The sequence below is a fragment of the Antennarius striatus genome, chromosome 4 (assembly GCF_040054535.1).
Source record: "Antennarius striatus isolate MH-2024 chromosome 4, ASM4005453v1, whole genome shotgun sequence".
Classification (NCBI taxonomy): domain Eukaryota; kingdom Metazoa; phylum Chordata; class Actinopteri; order Lophiiformes; family Antennariidae; genus Antennarius; species Antennarius striatus.
The window spans coordinates 21,201,328-21,224,732 of NC_090779.1; the positions used below are offsets into that span (position 1 = coordinate 21,201,328).

General features: G+C 41.2%; 2 protein-coding genes across 4 annotated transcripts; one reads left to right on the plus strand and one right to left on the minus strand.

Moving 5' to 3' along the window:
- The first annotated feature begins 7,238 nt into the window (after positions 1 to 7,238).
- myod1 (myogenic differentiation 1) lies at positions 7,239 to 10,760 on the plus strand. Its single transcript, XM_068314155.1, has 3 exons — positions 7,239 to 8,184; positions 9,020 to 9,101; positions 9,371 to 10,760. The coding sequence occupies exons 1-3, from the start codon at positions 7,594 to 7,596 to the stop codon at positions 9,586 to 9,588; spliced, it is 891 nt and encodes a 296-aa protein (XP_068170256.1). The 5' UTR covers positions 7,239 to 7,593; the 3' UTR covers positions 9,589 to 10,760.
- A 1,693-nt stretch (positions 10,761 to 12,453) lies between these two features.
- Positions 12,454 to 22,226, minus strand: LOC137594187 (troponin T, fast skeletal muscle isoforms-like). Of its 3 annotated transcripts, XM_068313505.1 has the most exons (14): positions 22,129 to 22,226; positions 20,265 to 20,305; positions 20,155 to 20,168; positions 18,935 to 19,075; positions 17,944 to 17,961; positions 17,026 to 17,044; positions 16,837 to 16,882; positions 16,626 to 16,742; positions 16,427 to 16,504; positions 16,194 to 16,307; positions 15,920 to 16,032; positions 15,712 to 15,802; positions 15,017 to 15,057; positions 12,454 to 12,769 (listed from the first exon to the last, which is right to left on the minus strand). In XM_068313505.1, exons 2-14 carry the CDS (start codon positions 20,282 to 20,284, stop codon positions 12,733 to 12,735), a joined length of 849 nt encoding a protein of 282 aa, XP_068169606.1. In that variant the 5' UTR covers positions 20,285 to 20,305; positions 22,129 to 22,226; the 3' UTR covers positions 12,454 to 12,732. The 3 variants fall into 3 exon arrangements, with proteins under 3 accessions (XP_068169606.1, XP_068169607.1, XP_068169608.1); XM_068313506.1 differs by lacking the exon at positions 17,944 to 17,961 and having other exon boundaries at positions 22,129 to 22,225; XM_068313507.1 differs by lacking the exons at positions 17,944 to 17,961; positions 18,935 to 19,075 and having other exon boundaries at positions 22,129 to 22,217.
- Between the last annotated feature and the right edge of the window lie 1,179 nt (positions 22,227 to 23,405).

Sequence of the window (23,405 nt, forward strand, 5' to 3'; positions counted from 1 at the left end):
GCTGTCTTGTCCTTTATCCGGTGGTCCGATAACCCACAGACCCAAACGCCTCACATGTGTAAAGCGTGTTTCTGCCAATGCTGTAAATAGTCCTGTTTTTAAATTCCCCCTCTTCTGAGCATCATCATTCATCGTTGTTTAATTTCTGCCACATAACTCTGAGGCATCCATTTACCCTCCATCCGTCTCTGGACCTCGCTATATTTGTCTCTTTAATGAGGAAGAGGGCATTCCAAAGTCTTTCTGGGTAATCACAGCGTCTGGCACAAAAGGCATCTGGGGTGGGGGGGGGGGGTGAGGGTCTCACCGGGCCTCAGCGCCAAACTCAGATGTGCTTTCCTCCCATTTCAGAGATCAACAACATGCTTCAAAAGACCTGAATTTGTTCATCAGATGAAGTTTACGGCGAGTAAAGTGAGCCGGCACTCGTGAAAGCAGGAGTGGTGCTGTGACGGGGTTATGGTCCCCGTAACGAGGTAGACTCTGGTGTCAGGTACCGGCAGTGAAACGGGGTACTGCTGCCAGCTCGGGTGTCCTGCGCTCTGATCAGTAATTGTATTTACCTTGTCTCTGTCTTCCCTCCATTAAGGGCAGTAATGAGGCGAGTTGTGAGCTGAGGACTTCACTGCTGATGACGATCCAAAGGATTCATAATAAGCAGCTGCTGGAGCAGCGTAAATAAAGGTCCTGCTGATCCATTTGACAGCTGTGACCCAATGCAGGTCGGGCCAACACCGGCCCTTTTGACCGATCAGACCCTAGAACTCAAGACATTAGACGGAGGTTAGTCCGGCGGGGTACAGGAAGTTCCAGTTTGAAACAAGGGTGTTCAAACTGTTGGCATTGCAGAGAGCGTCATGCACAAAGAGTTCACGATGCGTTGTTGGTCAGAAGAATGTTTTCCCAAGATATTATCCTATAATTTGATTCTTCAGTGTTCAGTTTCCTCAGCGTCTTGTGTTAACTCGGCACAAGTTTTACATACCTTAATAAAATTATTTCAAAGGGCAGTAAATGTTTCAAATTCTTCAGTAGCTCGGGTCCTAAAGGTCTGTCATAATATCCAGCTGACATGAGGATGAACTTGTCACTGGTTATATTTCAAGGTCAGCCCTGTTTAGGAGGATGTGAGTAGAAATGACTGGTTCGATATCTGTCATGACTTCACAGTGGGGCTCACTCATTCACAAAACGAAGTACATATCAGAAGCGGAGCACCGTCTTCGTTTCTCTTTCAGCCGTCAGTCGATCTGTTTTTGTTCTGCTTAGTGCACCAGCTGCTCGGTCTGAAGCATGAAAACATGAGGCCCAACATGAGCCCAGAGCTGGGATGCATTTATAAGTCGGGTCACGTAATGAAAGACGGGAATTCAAAATGAGAGGCGGAGTCCCTGAGCGTCGACAGTCTGCTACAGTCCGCTGAAACACGCCGGCTTCACTTTCTCTTTTCTGCGGACGGAAGCTGCTGAAGCTCAAACACGGGTGGTTTGTAGGATGGCGGATGATGTCACATCGGTTTGGCATCACAGCTTCTATGTTGCACCTCTTGGTCAAATTATACGCAGCTTTGGAATAAGTTTTCATTGTTATTCTGACGATACACAACTGTATATGCCCATAAAAGCAGACAATCGATCGGAATTAATTGAACTAGAGGCCTGTCTTTTTGCTGTGAATAGTTGGATGTCAAGTAATTTCTTGCTCCTAAACCCAGACAAAACTGAGATGCTAATCATTGGCCCTGCCCGACATAGACACCAATTTGAGCAACTACGTTTGTAAATAACTGTTTGATATCCCAAAGTTAAATAGTCAAGAATCGTGGAGTTACGTTAGGTTCAACTGCAGGGGTAATCATACAATTTTTTCTACAAAGGTCAGGGATATTGTCCATGTGCATATTGTAAAGCCCTTTGAGACATTTTCTATGAATCTGGGATATATATGAATAAATACACTTGAAACTTGACTTAAAGTTGATCACATGTATTGTTGCTATTTATGTTTTGAATGGAATCTTCCTGAGAACACCCACGCTTAGACGGTGTCAGTCACTTTTCAGACGTAAAAAATTAAAGCAAATCTAATTAAATAGATAATAATTTTGGAACAGACTAAAATATTACCCTGAGAATGATTAGTCATAGATTTACTAATTGTCTAACATGTCTTGTAGCACAGCCATCAGGTATCAGTACTCCAACCAAATACCTGAGTACTTCCAAATATCAGTATTCTAATAAGCTAAGTTAGAGAACATGAGAAACATTAAACCTGATTACAGACAGATAGAGAGGCAGACAGACAGACGGACAGACAGACCTGCACTATATTTAGTGACCAGCAGGGGGTGAGGCACTTCAGTGGTCAAATCAGAAGATGGCCACACTTTAAAGTTGCTGTATTCTTCAACATCAAATAATGTTCATGATGTAGAAAACATAAATAATTGCTGTGCTCTCTCTTGAGTTAACGGTGGACGCCTTTGATTCACTTGTTCATGGGTTGGGTTGAGTTTGGTTAGAGCTAGGGTTAGGGATAATATCATGGTTAGAGTTAAGGTGAGGGATAATATCATGGTTAGAGTTAAGGTTAGGGATAATATCATGGTTAGAGTTAGGGTTAGGGATAATATCATGGTTAGAGTTAAGGTTAGGGATAATATCATGGTTAGGGTTAGGGTTGGGGTTTGGATCAGAGTTAGAGTTTGGACCAGTGTTAGGCCGTGGTTAGGGTTGTGCTTAGGATAGGGCCAGGGTTAAGGTTATGATTAATATTAGAGTTAGTTTTAAGATTGGTTTGGGTTTGGTTAGAGTTAGGGTTAGGGATAACCTCATGGTTAGGGTAGGGGTGAAGGTTGAGGTTGGGTTTTGGATCAGCGTTAGGGTTAAGATGAAAGTTAGGATCAGGGTTAGGTTTAGGGTTATGTTTAAGGTTAATATTATAGTTAAGGTTGTTTGGTTTGGGTTCAGTTAGAGTCAGGGTTAGGTACAGCATTAGAGTCAGTGTTAGTGTAATGGCCACAGTAAGGGTTAGGGTTTGGATCAGGGTTAAGATTAGGATTACAATTCGGATTTTGTGTAGGGTTAAGGATACGGTCATGGTAAATTGATTCTTTATATTTTTTCACTTGCTTTCCTTTCTCACAATTAAAGTCAGCAACTGCTATATCAGAGTTCATCTGCAAGGATTGAGAATGTAATTCTGATTTGATAAATATTATTAATGCAGTTAAACGTATAGGCAGTATAAATTCATTGTTTGCAAAAGACACACTCTTTTGACAAAATCCAATGTAGAATTTCAGAATCAATGAATAAATGAATCAATCGAAGGTTATCTTCCAGAGCAAGTAATCAAAATGTTGATCAATAATAAATAACAATAAAGCAGGCAGCTGGCATAGCTTCCAAACTGTATTCAAACGCACAAAATCCAGGTTTCAGAGTAAATCCACCAAGAAATGCAGCTCCTGTTGTTAGAGAGTGACAAACCAGACCGTTGTCCACAGAGCAGTAAATCTGTCGCTTGGAGTTAATCCAGGTCAGTGTGTGTGTGTGTGTGTGTGTGTGTGTGTGTGTGTGTGTGTGTGTGTGTGTGTGTGTGTGTGTGTGTGTGTGTGTGTGTGTGTGTGTGTGTGTGTGTGTGTGTAATACTCTGCCACCAGTGCAGGACAATGCAGTCGTTGTAGAGTTGCTGGTTTACAGCAGGCAGCAGGTGTGAAGGCTGACACCTCTCCTGTCAGTCCGCACATTTTGGGTTTATTAAGTGGTTTGTGTGTGCGTGCGTTTGCATGTATGTGTGTGTATGTATATGTGTGTGTGTGCATTGTATGTGTGTAGAGACTTTTTTCAGTATTATTTGACATCTGTACTCAGTGCAGAAAAACTTAAAGAAGTTGTGAAAGCACAGAGTCCAACATGACAACAACAACAACAACAAGGATAACACAACGTCTGAGTGGCGCTCTGAGCGTCTGACGACAGCTGCTGTGTTCACCTCGGACAGCTGAGTGTGTGTGTGCTTTAGCATCGGGGGTTGAACCCATGGCAGACCTCCACAGGACCATGAATGTCATCTGAAGCTCAGCTGTAGGACCACATAGAAACCAGGAAGGATCCCCACTTAGAAGAGATCAAATCCATCAAACAGGAGCTCGGACACGACGGTTTCTGAGCTGTTAATTGTGTCTCTGATTGGTCCGACAGCACCGACAGATTTTAATGCCAATCTCTACACAACTTCCTAACTGTGTGTGCAAGTTTTTCTGGATCTTGGACATGAAATCTTTGTGTCTGAAGGTGGGCCGTCATCATCAGTGGGGGGTCAGAGCAGTAAAACAGTGTGATGTGCTGCAATGTCTGGGCCTCTGTCAGGCCTCCCGCTGGGCAGCATCACCTGCTGGAAGATGACCGACCTCCTGCAGCGAGGCTGTAATCAGTTACACTAAGGTTTGGCCCAGGTGATTAGTGAGGTGTCAGCGCTTCAGAGGGGATTATGTCAAGGGGTACCGGTCCTCATGACCCTCAGGATGTTCCAGGGTGATGGCCGGTCTTTCTTCCCTCCTAGGCCAGAAGAATCCCTGGGGACCAGGCAGCCTCTTCTGTCACTCATCCTGCCCCGAGTAGCCCAACGCTAACAGGAGGGGAGGGGGGACCAGGGGCGACTGTGATCTGGATCACAATGTGATCAGTTAAACTGGATCGCAACCCAACTGGTTAGTCCAGTTGGTAATTACTGGTTCTTGTGCTATTCTCATGTTGATCCAGATGAGGTGTTAGCAATAGCATCACAATCCTTAAAGTAGACACTGGAGGAGGATGAGGAGGATGAGGAAGAGGAAATGGAGGAGGAGTACCTGATGGCTAGAGGACATCCAGGTAACACAAACTTCCAAACAAGCACTTATTCCTCCTGATTGATTTCTTTTGTTTTCATTTTTGTTAAATCTTTGTTAAAATTAAGAAAATCATTTTAATAAAATTAATAAAAATAGAAATTTACATTACAACTTTCAGAGGTGGAAAAATATTCAGTCTTTCAAAGTTACCAAAGTACTCAAAAGAACTTCACCTACACAGAATGTCCTCTTTTACTGTGTTGGTTTGAAGTGTTTGTGCATAAAAGTATTTGGTAATTTCAGCTGTTGGTTGAATGGAGGAGTAAAAAGTACAGAGCTGTACTTTGTTACTTTCTTCCTCTGTTACACAAAAGTCAGTCGGAGGTCAGGTTCAAGAGCATCTGCTGCCCAAAGACACTTCAGCAAGGTGGGGCCGCTCCGGATCGGCCCCTCTTGGTTCCCCAGGGACGTTTAGATGATCTGGTATGAGGAGTTGATTTGTGGATCCATTTTGAAACTAAATTTATGATCTGAACTTTATCTGTGAGACAGGCTTCGGTCTCGTTTTACTCCACCCGCGAACCTGCCTCCCTGCCAGCGAGGATTTATTTTTTCCTCCTGCGCTATCCTTCATTTTGTCAGACCAGGTGTCTCTTTCTCTTGTTTTTTTTCTCAAATGGCAGAGATTTCATTTTGGAATGAAGCTCTTCATTTGGTTGTCAGAGATAGGACGGGTGGTGGTGGGGTGGAATACCTAGAGGCAGGGGGAGAAGTGAGAGAGGGAGGGAGGGAAGTGAAACCTCCAGAGACCTGTGAGGGTGTACATTTCCCTCCTGAGTTCCGGAAAATTGGCTAGATTAATGCTGCGGCAGAGGGACAGTGGTGATGATGGTGTTTCCAGATGGCCAGAGGCATCGGTGGCAGTGGCGTTGGCGCGTCGCGGCGTGGCCTCCGACCACTGGCCTGGGTTTACGAGTCGTGTAAAATCGTTTCGGGGCTGAGGCCTGGGTCCACTCAGCAGCAGATTGGGACACCTTGTTATCCAGCCATGAAGTTCAGTGCACCTCCACAACCTCACGTCTTTAAGGAGACGCCATGACTGTGGGTGATTTTGTTTTGTTCAGTTAAGTAAAAGCATTACATTTACATAATCTCACAATGACAGAGAAAAAGGAACATCTTAATGTAGTTTAAGTTACTGTCAATGTTTATGTGCTGTATTTAAAAAAGGCCTGCCAATTATTTGTGGAGTGAAAGCGATAATCCTTTGAGTTGATGCTTTAAATATTTGCCCTAACACTTAAAGCGTCTCTGCCTCTAACCATCTGTCTGCTTTGACGGGCAGAGGATGATGGCTCGTTGATTCACACGCAGCAGCGGCTCAGGTCGACCCGGGAGGCTCCACGTGTCGGTCGGTAGAGGATCGGGAGGGAGAGACCGGCGGAAGACCGACTCCGCAGCGCCCTCTAGCTGCAGCCATCGGTGACGTCACGATCGCGATCTGTTGTTGAAAATGAAGGAAGCGCGTTTTGGAATCTGTGAAGTCGATACAGCGGTGGAGAGGAAGAGGGCACAGGAGGTCAGTGGATCCTGGTCTATAAATAAATCACTGATATCTAACTTGATTACTGGATCCACACTGTCACAGTAACTGTGTTCGAAATCGCGCTCTTTGGTTTCCTGTTAATTATAGATTCATTTTCATCAGACACAGATTATTTATTGTTTAATCACAGTTTTTATTTATTCACGTATGTATTCATTTGTTTGTTTGTTTTTTTCCGTTTGTTTGTTTTTTGATTTATTGATTGATTTCTTCATTCATTGGATGAAGCCGTTTCAGCATCACCAACGTGACGAAACACAACTGGGGAAAACAAAGGTCAGAAGTCAGAACTGTGCCCGAACACATGAATTTAATGAGTTATATTATTATATGCTGTTTCCATTGTAACGGTTTAGCTGCTCCTGAAACACAATATAACCTCCACCCTCCCATTTTTACAGTTGAATTTTTATTTGTGTTTTTTTTAAAATTTCATTTCCTCTTTTGTTTTGTAGTTTAAATATATGAGAAAATTTCGTTTCGCGGCATTAGTCGTTCTCTTTCTTTTGAATACTGGCGAGGTTTATATATTATTATTAATATTACAATTAATTTCCTTTCATTTTTAAACATGTTTTCCCTTTAATTCACACTCTGATGTTTCTTACCAATTGCATTTTTTTATACAGAAGAATCTTTATCTGAGTTCCATAATTCACCGGCGTGCGTCACAACGGTCACAGAGGAGGCCCAGCGGGTAGGCCGTGAAAAAAGGAAGAGACAAATTGCCTGAAACATTGGATGATTTCAGAATTTATTCTTCACAGTACTTTAGTGAGTACACGTCCCACGTGTGTCCGCCCCTGTCTGTGTGCAGCAGTATATTATCCCGCTGTTACTGCTCTGTTAGGGGTAATTGTACACTAATTACCGTGAAGTTGTAAACCCCTCCTGCTGCAAACTGATTGGTCAACCTTCAGCAGACGTCGTTTTGCTGACCCCGCCCCCTGCGGGTGTCCCAAGTATAAATTAATCCAGGTCAACAGCTGAGGGCAGAACAGTGTGTGACTGGACACCACATTCCCCTGAAAGCCCTGAACCCCGCGTTTCTCCTCTGTCCTTCTTCTCCAAAGTTTCTCTCTGGTCTGAAGACGTTTCTGTCTCTCTCACTGGATTTGTTCTTCTCTGGTGTGTTTGGGACGGAATCATGGAGCTGTCGGATATCTCTTTCCCCATCCCTGCCCCCGATGACTTCTATGATGACCCCTGTTTCAACACCAGCGACATGCACTTCTTCGAGGACCTGGACCCACGGCTGGTCCATGTGGGCCTTCTGAAGCCGGACGACTCCTCCTCTTCATCCTCACCTTCCCCTTCCTCATCTTCATCCTCGTCCCCGTCATCCCTCTTGCACCTCCATCACCACGCCGAGGTGGACGACGACGAGCACGTCCGTGCCCCCAGCGGGCACCACCAGGCGGGCCGGTGCCTGCTCTGGGCCTGCAAGGCCTGCAAACGGAAGACCACCAACGCGGACCGGAGGAAGGCGGCCACGCTGCGGGAGCGTCGGCGACTCAGCAAAGTCAACGACGCTTTCGAGACCTTGAAGCGCTGCACGACGGGTAACCCCAACCAGCGGCTGCCCAAAGTGGAGATCCTGCGCAACGCCATCAGCTACATCGAGTCCCTGCAGGCGCTGCTCCGCGGGGGGCAGGACGACGGTTTCTACCCGGTGTTGGAGCACTACAGCGGGGACTCAGACGCCTCCAGCCCGCGGTCCAACTGCTCTGACGGCATGGTGAGTTCAGGGACCGACAGGTGTGACACAGAACCCCCCCGCCCCCCTCTGTCTGAGCGCTTTGGTTCAGCTTTTGAGTCGCTCCTGTGCGTCTTTACGCAGCGCCAAGTTCCTGCATTCCACGACTAAACGTAATGAAGGCTTTAAATAATTTATGGCGTCAGTTTTCCTCTTATCTTAGATTTTTTTGGTGGCATTTTTATATATATGAAGACCACAGAGGAGGTTTATGGATTTAGTGAAAGAGGACATGAAAGCAGTTGGTGTGAGAGAAGAGGATGCACCAACTATATCATTATACACCCCAAAGTGACTTCCGCCAAGGTTGCAAACGAACTTTTAGTAGCTGTGATTTTTATAACATTATTCATACATGTTTTTATTGATTATCTATATTTTGGCTTTGTATTTAAACGGAAAGTGGAACTCCATCACGTCTGTTTACGTTAATCGTGCTGTAGAAATAAACCCACGGTGGCGTCAAAATTTAACGCAATGTTGAGCAGCGGAACGCATCGAAAAATTGAGTTAATCCGCGTATAATGTCGAGCTATTAGAATAAAATGTGTGAGTACTGGATGTTAGCACAGTCATATTTATCCTTTAGAGAAAACATCGTAAAACATTTTATGAAAACGATAAAGCCATTCACAACTTTGCTCTTATTCCGCTTGTTTTCTTGACTTTAAATTTCTTCTCCTTCTGTTATTATTATTGTTATCATTATTATTATCATTTTTATTTTTATTTTTATTTTATTTTTTCTTGAAATAAGGATTTTCTCTAAAACCGTATCATCGTTTGTTTCATGCTGGGAACCTTCTTGTCTCCGCAGGCGGATTACACGGGCACGACCTGCCAGACCAACCGGAGGGGAAGCTACGACAGCAGCTCTTATTTCTCACAGACTCCGAACGGTGAGGACTCCCGAAGTCGTTACCAAAAACTGTTGGATCAAATTTTTAGTTTAATGAAGAATTTAAATGAAATATCACATCAGTTAAATCAGTTTCATGAACAAATAAACAAAAAATATGAATTTTATAGTGAAAACAACTTAAGTATGACATGGGACAGAAAACGCGTCCTCATAACCCCTTCATTAACTCATTGAGTCATTGCAGGTCAGTCACACCCACCTGGTTATTACTCAGAGTAATTTCATAAATGCTTTTATCTCCTGCAGGTGGTAAGAGTGACCGCAGCTCGGTGGTCTCCAGCCTGGACTGTCTGTCCAGCATCGTGGAACGGATCTCCACCGACAGCAACAACCTGCTGTCGGCCACCGATGCCCCCGGGTCACCGCCAGCAGACACGGCTGGCGAGGCCCCGGCCCCGGGGCCCGTCCAGATCCCCTCTCCAACCGCGAACCAGGACCCCAACCTGATCTATCAAGTCCTATAGACCTTCACTCCTTTGGAATTTATCCATCCAGTCATCCAACGCAGATCCACACGCTTCAGCTGAAAGTGTAGAAGTTCATTCCTGCCAGATATACGAGAAAACTTCCTGTAAAGTTTGGAATTGAAAAAAAAAAAAAAGTTTTAGTGACTTTTTACTGAAAAAACAAGCTTCATCAAAAATTAATCGAAATATTGGATGAAGGCAAATTTGATGTATGATATCAAATTAAAGCTTTTATAATGACTGAGTAAATGTCAGGATGAAGACTAAACTAAAATCATTCGCATCAGAAATGAATTGGAATCAGCATATATTATAACTGTCTAAATTCAATAACTCTGTTAACATATACCTTGATGATAGGTGGAAATTATTTGACTAATTAAGAAAAATATTCATTATCAAAATCTTTTTTTTTTTTCAATCCAAAATTTTATTTTTTTTCTGGTAGGAATGAGCTTTCATATTTGACCCCCTTTTCTGCTGTTAAATTAAATGGAGTAAAATTTAGGTGAAAACCACATGAATGCTGGGCAGTGTCACATTTCGACATTTAAACAGGTTCAGACCGATTGAATTGTTGCTGTATTTTTAGTTTTGTTATAAGTTAAGATATAATATTTTAAGGCTCAGCTGAGTCACTCAGATGGATTTCTTTTCCCGTCTGTGTGTCAGTCTCTGATGAAGGACGGAGGCCAAAAACATCCATTTACATTCCTCCACTTTCCATCTGAAGTCTAAAAGCCCCAGCTGTTCAATGCCCTCAGGAGAGAAAAAAAAACCCGCAACAGTTTTGTGATATTTTAGAGAGACACCAAATACAGTTTCTGTAGAAAAACTGTAAATAATAACTGAACTAACAATAAATTTTGAGGGTATTGTAGTGACTTATAGTGGTTTAAACCTCCTTTCTGTCCAAGTCGAACAAAAATCTATAAATATATTTCATTTGTCTTTTTCATTCACTGCAGCAGAGGACCATTTTTTTCTGTTTCTGTACATATTATGTAAATAAGAGCTGATTTGTTCCAACTGAAATTATTAATTATGTATTTAATGTTTCTGTCTGTATTTGCTTTTGTTTGTTGTGAAAATGTTAAACTTAAACTTTATATTTATACATCTGAAAACTGAGTGAAAGTCTATTGACAAATAAACAACCTGCTTATTTATACAAAATAAATTACCGCTTCTTAATTTCTTTTAAATTAGGAAATATTTGCTCATTAGGCCTCAAGATAATTTCATTTCTTAATCAGTGTAAGAAATAATTTCTTTGGGGAAAGTGGCAGAGAAAACGTTATTGCATTATTTAATAAATGCAGCTATACATGATTTGAAATCTTAAAAATTATTGATCATACATCGGTTTAATTCGTCATTTTCCGTATAATAGTTATTCCAATAACGTTAAATAAGAGTCATACTTCTGTATCCATACTTCTTATAGCAATGTTTTCTATATTTTTTTTTTTTAAAAAACAACATTTAAAATCTTACATTACAAATTAATTTTAGAATTTAGGCTTTGTGTCTGAATAGAAAACATTTTTACGGTGTGGCAGCGAATGATCTGAGATCAATTAAACTTCATGACTCTAGTAGCCACACCAAATCCGGAAGGATGGAATACATTTAGCTGTCAGGTATTTCTTTAAAAATTAAAATATTTAAAAACTCCTTTTGCTGACCGAACTCTTCTGCTTCACGGAAGTCAGAAGAGACGCGAAACGCAACGACCTCCGTGAGCCAAAGAGCAACACCGCCACCTCGTGGCCAACAGGAGAACCGCAGGTGAATTATGACGCCAACGCTTGAAAAAAGAAACTACCCAATGATCCATCCATCCATGTGTTGGAGGTGTCCGGCAGCCAGAAAACCCGGAGGGAAACAGCCGTGAGAACATTCTAACTCACTCCAGAAAGGGATCGAACCTTTAACCTACTGTGAGGTGACACCCATATCCACTGCGCCACCTAGTGATAAATGATCGCCCCATAAAATCGATCACAAATCAGCGTCACTCCTGATTTGACTGTTCTCTATTTTACATTTAAGATGTGCTTTATTATGTTAAAATATCTTTTGTTGCCGCCTTCCTTCAAGAAAAACGCAACCCACGGGACCTTCCTGGCTAAGTAAACGATTAATTAACACAAATTAATAAAATTCCATTCCAGATTTTATCGCGATAGTGATATGACACCACGTTCAACTCGAACATCTTATTAGCGTGACATATTTTATGTTCAAATGTGTAAATTAAATTACAGTAATAAATTAATTCTTCAAAATTCTGAGGTATGTCTTTTATAACTGAAAATTAAGAAACGCCATGAATTTTTTTGTTTGTTTGTTTTGAGTCGTTTTACAAATGTTCTGGATTAAATATAAAATTATAATTATTTATATGTATAGATGCTTACAATCTACTATATTTGTATATAATGTTCATTCTCAAGTCTTTTTTTAAACTAATTATTTATATATTATTTGCATGAGAAACGGGACACTTGAATTGAGTTTTTCGTTCACCGTACAAAAAAACAGGAAAAATCAGCCATGATATCTTGATTCATGTAAACATGCCAGGTTGTTTTTTTATTGGTATTTATTTATTATTGGTATTGGTATTTATATATTGGTATTGGTATTTATTTATTATTATTTTTAAATTTTTTTATTGGCTGGTAAATAACTGCTTCACCGGTGAAATGCAGCGCCTCACATATACTGCTGATTACACAACTACAAATTAAATTCAAATCTGCGGAAAGAAATCAGCGTTGAACAAACGACTTTAAAATTACATGGCTAAAAATACTGAACTTTATTGACTTCTGAATGACAACAGATCTACAGACATGGCTTGAAGAGTCACACTTTATTTACAAAAATACCGAGAACCAAACAGTGGAGGGCGAGGAAGCCTGATGATGAGGTTTTAGTAGTTTTTTATTATTGAACAGCACCTAAAGGCTCCTGCTTGCATGTAACAGGTCATGGGTTGACAACCGCAAAGTAAACCTCAACAATGTTGGCTTCTCCTGAGCTAAAACTTTCGCCGCAGTGTGCGTTGTTTCATCAGGCGTGTGTCCAAGACGGTTGTAGTTTGGATTCTGAGCTCTAGCAGGCCAAAGACATCTACTTTCTGCGGCGAGAGGCGGCTCCCTTCTTGCTGCTGGAATGACAAAAGGAACAGGAAACAGGTCAGAGGTCCACATCTGTGCAGGTTCACCTCTGGTCACTGGATGGATCCACTGCTTCATCATCTGCCATCCGGATCAGATGTTTACTACTTTTTAAAAACTGCTTTAATTTTATTTGTGTTTATTTTGTTTTTAGATACAGATCTCTGATTCTAAGTGTTCTAACTGATATAATTTATGATGATTTGTTAACTGTTAAGGTTTTGCCGATAGTCTTGGTCAGGATGGTCGGATTTAAAATGTCTTACTCATTGTGAGACATTTTAAATGTCAGTGGGATTCTCCTGGAAAAATAAAGGTTAAATATGTAAAAAAAAGAAAAAAAAAAGAAAAAAAAAGCTAAATATAATTCTTTTGTCCTTTCCCCCAATATTTTTGCATTTCCCTAAAAAATGAGAAATAATAGGTCAATTAATATGTATTTTAACTCAGTCATGAAATTGATTTTATGAAAACTGGAGCTCTTTACATTTAAAAATATTGAAACAGATTAACATCAACAACCTCAATAAATCTTTAATTCCCTAAAATGTTTGTCCCGTTGTTAATGAAAAGGTCTCAACTTTAAACCGACATGTTCAGTATTAAAGGGATTTTGGTCGACATGCAAGAAATGTGTTGCTTGTGTTCGGATGGGATTCGATCACACACACTCATGCATCACGTACCTGCACAGACTGAACCAGCACTGAGCCCAGTGTGAACACCTTTACAGGTACCGGTGTGAGAAGGACCTGACCCCCCCCCACATCGAAAAAGAACGCACCGTTCCAACGCCATCCCAACCTGGTTGCTGTTCATTAGCTGAGCCAATGGGCAGCATCAGACTGGATTGTCAATCTAAAAATCTGTATGTTTCTTTTAATCCTCATAAAGTCACCTGGTGTGTGTCGCTTCCGTCACCGATGAAAGTTTTATTCATTTTTTTTCAGAGAACAAGGGAACCCTTCTCAGAAATAGTTAACTTCATGTTGTGAACTGGTTGTCAACAATTCAGCTGTTAGCTAGTTAAACAGTTAACCTTGTTAGCTAGTCTGATAAACTTAAACTGTTATTGGTTCAGATTGATCAGAATGGAAAAAGCTCATTAAAATGTTAATTTGAATTATTTAAATCAGATACAATAAATCCGAATACTGTAGTTAATACTGAGTTGCATTTTTGGCGGTGGGAATTAATCATTCTTATACAGTATATATCTGAACATAAAAGCAGATCTGACACAGGCATACAAGAGAATATTTGCCCAAAAATGCGTGAATGGAAATAATAAGGTCTGCACTCGGGCGGTTCTTTTTGAACGCACCTTAATCTGGTTAAGTGGTATTAATTCTCTGCAAATGAGATAAACTATCTCGATCGCTCTGTCTCAGTGAGAGAATTCACGCAGTGTCAGTGAACGCAGCACGCAAACAGTACTTACTGCTTCTGCAACACATCGATGCGGTTCCTGTACGTGAGCACCTGGAAAACGACACACAGCAGCTTTTAACACACACCTGGACCCGTTTACCTCAGACCGGAAGGACGGCCAGCCGTTCTCCACCACGGGCTCCCGGTTACGTGTCGTGTCTTTCCTCCGCTTACTTAACAATTGCTGCTATTTTATGACGTCACACGCAAAATAAGCCATTTGCGGTTTCAGCTCTTCCGGCAACCTCAACACACTTACCTGTTTCACACCTGAACTCTGTGACGTAAGAGCTGACATCCAGACGGAACCCAACACCGTCTGAATGCAGCGAAGAGTTTTGAGTCCAAAAATGACATCTTTTGACTGGGATACGGAAGCTCAGAAGAGACAGTTTAGAAGAAATATTTCGCAAATAAAAAGATTTTTTCATTTATACAATTAATTAAATGTGATAAAGAATTGGAGCTTGTGGAAAATAAAATTATTCAAGGCGAATTTTGGTACTAGTAATTACAATAATAACAATAATAATAAGTTTTATTGTTATTATTATCATTATTATTATTATTATTATTATTATTATTATTATTATTATTATTATTATTATTATTATTATTATTATTATTATTATTATCACAGTTGGTCACTTTGGAAACACTCTTCAGCTCCATTATTGTTTTGTGGGGGCTGTCGTCTCCTCTCTCAGCCAAGCGGGGGCGCTGTGGTTCTCTGACCTTCCTTCATGCTACCATGCAGCTACCCTGCAGCCAGCCAGCAGGCAAACAACCTCCTCAGCTCTACTTACAATTTACTGAGCTCCTCAACTCTCTTACGCAGGGTTGTAACCTGGGGAGGGAATGAAAGAGCAGATCGAGGGTTCAGATCTGGACAAACGCTGTGGTGTGGCTGGGGCAGTTAAGTGAAGCGTTGATTCAGCTTTTATACACATAAATCTACTTTAATGGTATTTTAAAGATGTAGGTCATAAGTGTTGTATCAGGAAGTATATACCATGATCCAGGCTGTGGATAATAAATATTAAATGTATATTTAAGAGTGGGTATCATTAAATAGGAATTTACACTAATTCTGTAATCAGGACTGATACCACAGCAGTAAAGATGCAAAATACTGAAGCAGCACAAAATTATTTCTAACTAAAATACACAAAATGCATACTGCTAATAATTAATTCCTTACAATAACAATTTATAAACATAATGTAAAGCCTGATTCTGTGATTGATAGTTTAAATAATTGTACCTCTATGTTCTAGAACTTCGAATGGCTAGCAGGAAACTTGTCAAAGAAGCTTTTAACAACTATATAGTGTATGAAATAATTCTAAACCCCCAAAATTTAGATGTCAAAAAACCTATCAGTTGTAAGATAAGGTCTTTGCTGCGTTGTCCAATACCTGCTCTGGTACGTCGAGAACATTATTATCACCCAATAAATGTTAGTGCATCAGAAGGTGACGCCGACAGGAACAGGTCTCACCTCGTACTTCTGCCTCTTGAGTCTCTCCATGTGGTCGAACTTCTCAGACTCCAGCTGGCACATCCATTCATGCAGCTCATTGATCTTATCCCTGTAGGAAACACAAGAACACAAAAACTGGTGAACATAAAGTCCTCAAACATGGCTGACTGTTGAAATGCCGATGCTTCATAGGAGTCCTCCGCCACCCTGACAGCGTTAAACGTACTTCAGCTTGTCTTCGTTCAGATGGTCGATGTTCAGCGCCTTGCGTCTGGCTGCCAGAATCTTCTTCTTCTTCTCTCTCTCAGTCTCCTTCTTGCCTCCTCTCTTCTGGTCAGCCTGTTTGGAGTGATTTCAAACATGCAGGTTAACAGATGACCACTACTAGATTGTTTTCCCACTTAGTTCAACATTGACACTTCTTTATTTTTTTCCCCTAATTGTGCAATAAATAGATCTATTAGAGTGCATCTCCTGGACTTCATAGAGTATATACTGACTCTCTGCAGGTGGCTGCTGTAGTTGGAGCCCATGCTGGACAGAGCTGACTTCTTCTTGGCCTCCTCATCGGCCTTTTTCTTGGCATCAGCCTCCTCCCTGATCCGCCTCTCCTCCTGGTTTACACAAACACATCCAAGTTTGATCTGGCGCTCAAGGCAACGCAGGAAATAGATGTACAATAAAAAGACTTTTGTGATTGAAGTTCCTATTGAATACAGATGAGAAGACAAACCTCACGTCTGGCCTGGCGCTCCTTCTCCTTCTCAGCGCGGACCCTCTGCTGCTCAGCCCTCTCAGCACGACGCTTCTCCTGCAGGGAGCAGCATCACACAGGTTATTCCATCAATAATAGACAGCGGATGAGCAGCGTTTAAGATAAATCCAATAACAACAGTTATTTAGACTCATGGATACGACATCTGAAAACTCACAATCCTATCTTTGAGGGCAATCAGCTCCTCCTCTTCCTTCTTCCTGCATTCAAAGTGAGCATCGATCAGGCCTTGCAGCTCAATCAGATCCTTGTTCTGACGTTTCTTCTGGATGTCCTGCAGGACAGAAGGACAGAAAAGGCCACTCAGTCAAGCAGAAACACTTAATATTACCAGAAAACATTCACGTAATCAATTCATGTCAGCTTACATCAAAGTCCACTTTCTCACCATCAGGGATTTTGGGAGCGCTGGGCCTGTGAGAAAGAGCGTTTTGTCCTTTGAGTCCACTGATGCTAATTCTAATGTGTTTTTTTCATACTTTTGTTTCCTCTTTCAGAAAGATGTCAAAACGTCTACAGAAATCAGGTGAAAATTGATTAACGAGAATGTAACTTACTTGAATTTTGGCTTCTCCTCTGCAGATTAGGAAGTGAAGAGAGGACAAGTACATGTCATCGGGTTAGACTTAGACAGACTGTTTTGTTTCTCTCAGGCAAGACATGGATTAAACGGTACGGTTCTGGCTCAGAATGATACACGTGAGTAAGATTACAGCCATAGTCATGTGGTGTTTAAGTTGGGTTAGGACAAAAGATAAATACCAGAACAAATGAACATATTAAAAACAAATCAAATCAGAGATCATGAAGTTTGAGAGTTCAGAATTTGAATTTTGGTGTAAGTGCAGTTAGAGTACAGTAAATTTAATTCACCAATAAAAGCATCGTATTATCACAAAATTTAACGTCAGTTCTCTTCACCTTCAGTATATATATTTTTATTGGTCAAAAAGTAATTTAAAGATGTTTATTTTAAAAGTGATTGATCCAAATGTGCCATGTTTTTTTGTTTTTCGCTTTCTTTCATTTTTTTGGCTTGACCCCAAAATACTTTTTACACAAACATGATGATGTCATCTCCCTGGGTCGTTCTTCTCCTGGGACCCAGGGTCTGTCGTATTCATGCCATGCAGACGACGAGTTATGTAGCAAGACAGTAAGGGTGAGGTGGCTGCGCAGTGAAGCACATGTTAGCATGTCGTATTCGTTCACCCTTTTTCTCAACTAACAGTTTTCACTTCTTCCAACGGTGTTTGATAAGAATTTTAAAATGTGTGAATTTCCTGTTCTGAATTCAGTCGCTCAGTGCCAATTGGGCAGCGCTTGTGGATTTTGACAGACAGATCAAATTTGGACAGACAATTTGTCAACAGCAGGCGTTCCCCCGAGTGCAGACATCAGACCTGGACTCTGTGGTCCTCCCAAAACCAGAATGACAGATTTCAGATGTGTCAGTATTTTAGAAATCAACATACCTTCCTCCTCAATGGCCTCTGCATGCAGCAAGCATCCAAAACAAAAGAATGACAGAAATTGTTAGCATTGAGTGCACTGAGAGGAGCAAATGGTACAAACTAGTAGCTAAACAGTCACTGACTTATGGATGAGGTGGATTTTTATACTTATCGTGAATTCTCAAATAATAGTGGAATTTCCCGTTAGCTCTACATCGATAGAACGACAAACTTTAAACTTCAACCTCAAAGTAATTCAGAAACACAAAAATGGAAGATAAGTACATTAGTAACAATTTTTTTTTAAAAAGGAGTTGATTGAAAAATAAATTCCAATAAAGGCCATTATTTGAGAATCGATGACCTGCTGCAGACACTAGTTGTATGTAGAAGCTGCAGTTTCACCTTCAACCATGAAAGGTAACGTCCTTTCATTGGACTCTAACTGAACGTGCATGCATTCACATGCCATTGGTCATTTTAGATACTTCAAAATAAAACGAGTCGGGAAGACTTAGGGAAAATACATTAAGATGCAAAGTTCTTATCTTAAAATGGCAGAAAATTCTAGTTTACTTAGCAACAGATGACTTCCCTCACATTCAGGTTTTGGGTGCAAATGAAAATCATCATTTCTTATTAGTATTTATTTTTTTCAAGAGTTTTTCATGTGAATAAAACACTGACTTGTGGCAGCTTCCCATCAGCATATTGGTTAATGAAAATAAAATGGGGGCAGTAAAAGCCTTAGAGCGTCTATCAAAAAAGATGAAATCTTTTTCTTTGCTATTAATTGAATGTACGCTTCAGTTTTAATACCAATTGGTACGTGTTATTCAGAAAATAGCATAAATAGCAGAGATGAATGGAAGGTAGCATCATTAGCAGACATGGTGGCCATGTGTGCGGATCAGGATTAGTACAGTCCGTCTGCCTGCCTATAGCCCGTTGAGAGCACCTGTCCCTTGGGAAAGGATGATGGAATACCCTCCTCCCCCTCCATACCACATACCTTCAGGCTCAGGCTCTGGCTCAGGTTCTGGTTCTGGTTCTGGTTCTACTTCTGGTTCTGGCTCTGGTTCTGGTTCTGGTTCTGGTTCTGGCTCTGCCTCAGGGGCCACCTCTACTTCCTCTACTACCTCCTCTTCTACAGCTACACAACATGCAGCGAGTCACCAGGGGGGAGAGGAAGGGCGGTGAGAGGGTTAATGGAAGCAGGAAGGATGGAAAACTGAAGGAGGTTGAAGTCTGGGTGAGTGGATAAGAGATGTGAGGTGGCTCGTGGCGGGGCAGTTTGGGGCAACTGCCGTTTAATGGCGCTAGAGCAGGTGAGACAGCAGGCCGTTACAGAGGAAAAGGTCTGTCATTGAGGCAAAAACGTGAGTGCTTCCTAGAAATACCTGCTCTGAAAATCAGGAAGACAAAGAGAGACGTGTCCTCTCCAGAGGTAATCTACTCTATTTGTGTCCTGTGTCATTTCACAGATTTAAAATAATGTTAGAGTTAACCAGCATGCCACAACAAGTGAACGTAGTAAGAAAAAAAAAATTAGTGTTAATGAAGTGACATTTATCATCCGTGGTCTGCAGGATGTGTCTTACCATCGTATTCTTCACGTCCGTCCGAGAAAGAAAGGAGCAGAAGAACATCATGAAAAGATCCCGTTTGTACCCATTTTTGACAGAATACAAAATGTGGGTACACTAGGGATCCATGCTAAGCATACACAGCACAGTCCTCCTGGGATGAATCTTCAGAAATAATCACTGTTCCTTTATCGAAAAGCGTTTTCAACTGAGGAGGACTCTGCTCAGTTCCAGATGGTCATGCAGAGTTGTAGGACTTTTTTTTGCCAACAGGTCAGTGCAGGCTTGCGCAATTTAGATTTTAAGAATTCAGATTTTGGCTTTTTTTTTTTTTTTTTAGTGCCTACTTGACACTGCCCTGATGCAAACAATGGTGCCTGAAACCATGCTACAGCAGGAGGATAATAGATGTGCAGAATGGCTTAAAAAAATAGCATTATTACACAACGTGATTCTGGAGGAGTCAAGCCAAACCTGCAATTGTACAAATTTGTCCACTGCAAATACCTCTCTACTGGGGATGGAGAATCAGTTAGGCAAGATTCAAGAAATACTGGACTTTAGCATGGAACTCCGGACTGTACCTTCACCTAATATTTGGGGATCTGATTTTATACTTGAACAAGAAAAGTTGGTAAGTACTTACCCTCGACCTGCTCACTGCAAAAGAGAAAAATATTAAATTTAGATTCCAAATTAAAGCTACTCATCGGAAGGTTCAAAATTTCTAATTTGCGATGAAAAGAATTTACTTACACGTCTTCAGTGTCAGACATGGTGGAAGTGGACTTTGCAACCTAAAAGAAAAAGAGAAGGGAGGAACTATAAGTCAGTGCGTAAGGAACGACTGAGCGGTGACTGTATTTATAGCTCAGGATTAAGTTGCAGATGTCTTAAATATCTGCTGCTGACCCCACCCTTGAGCAAAACCCACCTGTTTGCCTACACATATTTCACCACCACCACCACCACCACCACCCACAAAACATTAAATTCAGCGATGAGCAATAATTTCTGCTTTTGAAACATTCCACAAATGGCAAAGGGGCAAAAACCTCTGGTTTATAATTAGCGTGACACTTTTGAAATTCAAGCCTCGGTCTTGAATCTGCTTCTCTGATGATAATTGAGAAGGGAGCCAAACATAGATTTGTGCCGGTGGTACATTTTCAACCACTGAGAGAGGAGGTTACTGTTGCAGGTCGGGTCAAAGAAAAAAAAAAAAAAAATCATCCTTGGGTAAAAGGTCAACCTCCTAAACCAAAGTGTCAATGACTTTTTATCTTTAGAAACACATAACTTTACAGCGTCTTCTGAGTTATGTCCATGGAAAGTCCTTCTCAGGACATGTCCTGTTGTTATTTACACGTAAGATTCCGAACTGGATATCAGATTAATGATGTAGCAGCAATACACACATGACCTGACTTCACTCACAATCTGATCTATTAGGGTTTAGATATTGGATTAGTTACCCATCAGCCTTATTGCTGTGAGGCCACTATGAAGGTGTCCTCAACTATTTCCATCAGACAGCTGCAAAGGTCCCAGATCCGGTTTCAGTGGACCCAATGTTGAAGATACGGTTCCTTCCCACCACCACCACCACCACCCATAATTCCTGGTCCATCTCCTTATCTGGCTGTCTGGCTCTCAGATGGTTGCTTCAATCATCTTCCTGAGCCTCCCTGCTGACTGAGGACACTTCGCTCAAGAATTAAAATAAACCCTGAATGGGACCTGTGAAGGTTAAAGGTCTAATGCCTTGCTTCCTTCTATTTATTCTTTCAGTCTGACAAATTAGTTTTCAAAGTGTTTACACAGAGGTGTAAGTTGAGCTTTTAGCAAAAACACTCCACATTTAGTGATTCCCTATCTGGTCTGGCAATTCCTGGCTCCTGTTCAAGATGTTAAAGCGTTTATCCTCAAGCTATGTGCTCTTCAATGTACACACATGCCACATCAATTTACAGTGTCTCTAATCGACCGCAAAATTAAATTTATAGCCGAAAAGCAAAGGAAACCAGCAATCCAAAAAATGGCGCAGCAATGTCTCTAACATGAACTGTTGAAAATAACAACATAGTTCATCTCAACTGTTCTCAAGTTCTTACATAACTTATTAGTATCGTCTTCTGCCTCCTGAAGCGGAAAGCTTCTTTAAATGCTATAAGCCGTCTGTAAATCCCTCAGGTATGAACATCTGCTAGGTCGACGGACACTCATAAAACTGGCACAAAGAACAACAACATTGTCCTTTCAGACAACACCGGATGTCCAGCAAGAACTTTAACCCTCAGCTGAAGGTTTTAGAACACAGAAAATCACTTCTCATCAGTTTCTCAGACACACAACTACAATCACACATGAAATAAAACATGATTTTGTCGCCACTGAGCTCAAACGCTAAAGCATCAAATCCCTGGGCTTCTTCTGATCCATGATCTGTCCGTTACTCTAACTCAACGATAACCCCTGACCCTGTCAGCAGCCTTTGCCAGACGTGGCAGTGATTTTGACACGTGTGGACTCAGCTGGCCTCAGTTTGGTTGATGTTTGGTGACATTTCACTTGAACTTCCTCTCTAACACACACTTCCACACTCTCCCCTCTTCCTTACCTCAGAAAAGCTGAAAGAAGTGAGCTCCCTGCTGGCCGAGACAGGCTGTAAGGTTCTGCAAACTTGCCGCGCAGATTATGTCCTTCTGTTATAGTGACATATGATCCGCTCAGCCTCCCCATTGGCCAAACGGTCGTCTTGGAGGCAGGCCGGACCGGCGTTGGGGTAGGTTCCACAGTTTTGCCCCCCTCCAAGTGCTGGCACTCAATAAGGAGATGGAAGGGTTGACTGCTAAGGAGTAAAGCTCAAGTTTGGAGAAAGGAGCAGCCAAGATGGCCCCAGGTTGCTATTCTGGGGCAGCTGCATTAGGCAAGCAAATTTCATCCGAGAGCGAGACGGTGTTGGGGAAGTGAGCCAGGTGTTCCTCAACCTACAAGAGAAGTCTGGGACACATAAACATTATATACAGAAACATCACAGGAAGTCAAGAACTTTTCCAGATTCAAGCTACAGATCCTCCATATTGATCCATCCTTTGGTCTGTGTGATTGAATCAACCAGAAGGGTATCCCTAAATATCACTGAATGGTTCAGACAGTTTTACTTCATGAACTTCCTAAAAAGAGATGTGAATGAAACATCACATGCTACACATACACCTCCTGCCATCAGGCCGGCAGGTTGTACATTTTATTTTTTTGGTTTAAGTAACAAAGATATGCTGATACAGGTTAGATAAGATTTATTCAGAGAAATGGGAATTTTTTTTAGAAAAAATGGGAAATCTAAAAAAAAAATTTTTTTAAAAAGAATTAAATAATCATTTTTTTAAATAATTCTATAACATGATTCTGAATAGTTTCTAATTGAATGAAAATGATGATTTTGTGAGCTTTTGTCAGTTTATGCCCATGTTTTGATCTCACATTAATCTGATTCAGGATCAGTTTGATCTGTTGCTAATGTCTTCCATTTAAGCTGTAAGTCCAGATAAGTTGCAGCATGAATCATAGAGCAAGCTCCTCATTTTGATTTATAAGGCGATGGGGTGGTTCGACCATTGGTCTCAGTTGTCTCTGCGTTCCTGAATGATCCACTAATTTCCTGCAGGTGGCGCTACAATGACAGAATACAGAACAGAGATTCTTGGTCACAACTTTAAAAAGTGTTCACATCACATAGAGACGGACAGACAAATCTCAGGACAACGACTTCCTGTTTAATGAAGTAAAACTTGTTGAGATACTTTCTAACTGGGATGTTTTTGTGTGAAATAGAGACTGTCTAAAGTCATTCTGCTCTTCCATCCTGAAGTAGAAGAAGCTAAAAACTTTTCA